Source organism: Gavialis gangeticus, unplaced genomic scaffold (assembly GCF_001723915.1).
Source record: "Gavialis gangeticus isolate Ggan-Ray unplaced genomic scaffold, GavGan_comp1, whole genome shotgun sequence".
In the NCBI taxonomy this organism is placed as follows: Eukaryota; Metazoa; Chordata; order Crocodylia; family Gavialidae; genus Gavialis; species Gavialis gangeticus.
Genome location: NW_017729012.1, coordinates 6,114,156 through 6,118,743, shown reverse-complemented (window position 1 = coordinate 6,118,743; position 4,588 = coordinate 6,114,156). Strand labels below are relative to the sequence as shown.

The window sequence follows — 4,588 nt, the reverse complement described above, 5'->3', positions numbered from 1 at the left end:
CCCCCCCCCCCCCCCCCCATGGCCTCCTGCCAGCCCATGGCTGCTCTGCCCCAGCTCAAACTGCTGCGGTTCTGGATGTACGTGCAGATGCTGTGCCCAGGAGCAGCTGACTCTAGCATGAACTACACCAGAATTTATTGAGTTGTGCAAATTGCACGTGTAGATGCTTCCACTTAGGCCTGATTTAGTCCCCGTGATCTTTGTCAATGTTCTTACCTGTGTTGATGCTTTTTTGTTAAGACGACCAAAGCTACTAGTGTGCAATTAAATAGTTAATCCTTTTAACACAGGGATGTTTGCTAGATATTGGAACTCTGTATGGCTAGTTTTAGTCCAAAATAATTAAAACCAGAATAAACAACAAACTAAAAACAATCATGGAAGTTGCATGACAATTGCAGATTACCACTGCTCTACTTTGAAGTTGAATATTTCCCATAGCCGTTGCCTTGCCTGTTTAGATTGCAGTTTCTTCAGGCTGGTGATTTATCTTGTATTTTTAAAACATCTCATGCAAATCAAACTATAACTTGCCTGCTCTTTATACTGGTTTTATAGACAAAATCTGAAATGTCAGTAGACTATCCTTGGTTGAAATGTATTGGATCTTTGCCAGTTTTACTTGTGTTCTGCCTCTTGCATGGTAATCAGCCTGTTAGAGCCCAATCTTAGGTTTCATATTATAGGATGCATTTTTCTCCACAAAATTAATATTTTTCTTGTTTATGTCCTTTCACCAAAAGGCCAGATAAAATGCATAGTAGGTATTTAGGCTGTCTCTGCAATTGCAGATAATGGCACTCAGTTCGGGGCCTGACTAGTATAATTTGTTTACAGTAATTAGAAGAGAAATTTGGTACACCCATTTTTGTTACACATTGGAGTAAATCGGTTGAAGTGAATCTCTCTAGCACTCTAAAAACTTGCAGGTTAATATTGCATGTGTAGAAAATATACATAGTATCTAAATTGAAGCATCCAACTCTGTCCTATGCTCAGTTTACTCTTATGCAGGGCTTGAACCACAGAAGCAATTGGGTGGCATTAATACTCAAATTGATACAGTTAAACTTGCTTGTTTGAATGGAGGAGAATATATTGGACTAGTCAGAAAGGGGTGAAGCAAAACTTCATTGCTTTTTCAGAATAAATGTTTGTGAATGATATATAGGGAAATTTTGTTCTCATTTGCCAGAAGCTTTAGCTTTAAATAATCACTGCTATTCCTCATGCATATTACATGTACAACATAAACTTGGTATCTGTTTTCTTGTGTTCTATAATAGCAGGTAGTCAGTATGTGTGTGTCTTTTGACTGACAAATAGTCTTGAGCCTATAATGACACCCTTCTTTTGGGGGGTCGAAAAATAACTAATACGGTTGTTAGCCTTGGGGGCCTGTCTATACTTCACCAGAGTAGCTATCTTGGATTATTTTGGTGCCTTCTTCCCTCTGCATGGACAGACTTCTTCTGGAATGAGTGTGCTTTTTGTAATTTAGCATTGTCTATAAATGTTCATTTGAGAGCTTAAACAGAAACAGGTCTCCTGAAAAACTAACCATCTTGAAAAAACTTGGTGTATAGAAAAGCCCTGATAATGCCAATTGAAGTTTTAAAAAGCTTGTGAAGTTGTACAGCAAAGAACCGTTTTGGCAAATGTGATTGTTTGAGATGATAAAGTAAAAATCATTTAAGTTGTATTCCCAATAGGGTTTTTTGTGTGGATATTTTAGATATTTTGTACCAAAGCTATTTTAATAATGGGAAAAAAATCACGTTTGTTCTTAATTTTTCACTTGATGTCATAATGATTCTAGTTTTGTGACTGCAAAGGACAAAATCCATCACTTCTTGTGGAAGTTTTAGAGTTATCTTTGTATTTTGGCGCATGTAGCATTTGAACAAAATTAGTGAACTTTGTAGAGTTTTGATAAAGTAAGTTGCAGGAGAATGTTTAGTTTATTGTAGACATTGCTTAGCTATAAATCTCTCTTAATACTATGCTGCAGTGAAGGGAGCAGTAGCACACTCAGTACAGAGAAATTAGGTGCAGATAAGAAAAGTAGTGAAGACAACAGGAAGGAGAGCAAGTGTAAGATCACATTCCACTATGGACCTTTCCAGGGAGCAGCCAGGTAAAACAACTAAAGAAAAATAACACTACCGCTTTGCTTTTTTGTTTCACTGTTAAAAATAAAAGACCTAATATACACTTCTTTCTCTTTTAGGGGTTGTTGGATGGATGTGTGGGAACTCATGTCCCAGGAATGCAGGGATGAAGTCGTTTTAATTGATTCTAGTTGTCTTTTAGAAACATTAGAAACATATCTACGAAAACATAGGTATGTTTAAAAAACAAAACAAAACAGCATTCTCAACTATGTACAGTGCAAACCTAGTTCTCTTGCGAAGCAAAGTATGTAAAGCTCACAAGATCTGAATGATTTCAGTCTGTTAAGGGTAAACTGGAAAGAACTCTATAAAGTTCTCAGTTTTATGTTTTGTGTAGCACACTTTTGTGGCATTCTGTAACAGTTGAGTCTGCACAGATTTGAAAACTATCACGGCTGGGAGTCCCCTTTGAGGGGACTCCCAGCTGTGGGTGCCACTCGCAGCTGGGACCAAGAGCCCGGTAAGATGTGGAACTACCAACCCCCATAGCCATGGGGTGCTGCTTCAGTCTCCCAGTTGCCAGGGGTGTGGAGTGCCGCCACATCCCTGGCAGCTGAGAGACTGCATTGTCTGCAGTCTACCAGACCTTGGTGTGTGGTGTGCTCCCCAGCGCCTGGGAGATGACAGCAACTGCAGTCACCCTGCAGACTGCTCACACATGCAAATTAAGGTTGGGTAGAAACCAGCTATAAAGTTATTACACTTTTTCAAGCAGTAAATTTATAGCTGGTTGGACCTTTGTAAGGCAGGATAGTTCATTTGCACTTGTAGCCAGTCTAAATTCATAGTGTAATTAACAAGGTAATTGCACAATTGATCTAATGTATTGAGGGAGTCATAATAGTGAAATTGCCCTCAATTTAAAAAAAAAAAAAAAAAATCAAAACTGTCTTCACCAACAGGATATATATGGGAAGAGTTAAATGAACTTGAGTACTGTATTACTTCCAAAATGTGAAACAGGCTTCTAACAGGGATTCCTGTTTGCTCTCATGATTACAATGAAACACATGATTTTAAAAGGAGACCTATAATGACAGAAGTAAGAGTGGTGTTAGGGTTGCAATCACGTCAGTGGTTTTCAAAATTAGGTTTTTATGAGCGTGTGATTAACCGTCCTCGAGAACCATGATCTTTTGCCTAGAAAAAAGATAGGGCGCTTGTCTGGATGTGGCCACTGAGTACAAGCACAGTTGTGCTGCATGTGGTGCTACAGATCCATCTGTGGCGCCACATGCTAGCTATGCAAGTGTTTCTTGCACTGCTACCTTGCAGTGAGGGTGGGGTTTGACCTCAGGAGATCCCGGCCTGCCCTACCCTATCCGGGGTAACCTGCTACATGCCAGAGTGTGCGTGGCATGGGCATTCCCCAGGGACAAGTAGCAGCAGTGTGCCTCGCCTGGACGTGCACTCATCTGGAAGTGCCCAGTGTGACAATTTTGAATGCCCACTAAAATGCGACTGCAAATGCAGAGGAGTTGAAAAATTATTCCAGCAGTCTAAATGCGTCAATCTAAATTATGGGGAGAAGGAAAATAATTGGTTAATTAAACACTTATGTTATGAAACAAATTAAGTCTTTAATATCTACAAATATTTAATATTTACTATATTAAAAATTGTTTCGTTGGCAACATACCTAATGTGATATTTGAACATGGATTAATACTTATTTCCATTGCTTAAATAGGATGTGAATGGGCCTTTTTTTTCTTTCTCTTTTTTGTTAATCAGCCACTGGAAATATGATTGACTTATGTTCACCCCTCTTTCTGACTTTTCAGAATTAAAAATCTGAAACAAGAACAGAGATTAGGACTATAAATTCTTTGAACAATTGTAGCAGACACTTGAATAATTAGAACCTCCTTGAATATCAAATTATGCAGCATGGTAAATTCTAACCTACTCACAGGAGGTTTAATAGAAATGCACGTCTTATACAACAAAATGTAAAATAAATATTCAGTTTGTTATAGCTGGTCATTCACTTCAGTATATTCTAGGTTAGTCAGTTCTTAGTAACTTAAACTAATATTTTGTGTGACAAAGGAGTCATAAAGATATAGGAATTGTCAAGCTGACTTGACATCTTCAAAAATTCCAATGTTGGATAGCTGTGGAATATCTTGTCTTTGGGGAAGTTTCTTCCCAACCTTACCCGTTAAAGCTTGATTCGTGCCTGAAGCATGAGGTTTCTTATCCAGAACTCTAGAATTCATCCTAATAATATATTCATAACTTTTGAATGTTATCCAAGTAAATATTTGATCAATCTTTGGAAACGGTTTAAATCTTACGGTGTACTTGTTGAATAAATGTAACGTGCAGTGTTATATCACTACATGAGTGTGCTGTAAACTGGATTAAACTGTGCCCTAAATTTCTATTTCAATAAGAATTCTCTGCTCAGC

General features: G+C 38.1%; 1 protein-coding gene across 1 annotated transcript in view; it reads left to right on the top strand.

Annotated features, from left to right (window-relative positions):
• Positions 1-4,588, top strand: part of GGNBP2 (gametogenetin binding protein 2) — a 27,987-nt gene that overhangs the window by 10,710 nt on the left and 12,689 nt on the right. Inside the window, exon 4 of the mRNA XM_019511106.1 lies at positions 2,231-2,344. Within this exon, the coding sequence (XP_019366651.1) occupies positions 2,231-2,344 (114 nt within the window). The remainder of the gene's footprint in view (positions 1-2,230; positions 2,345-4,588) is intronic.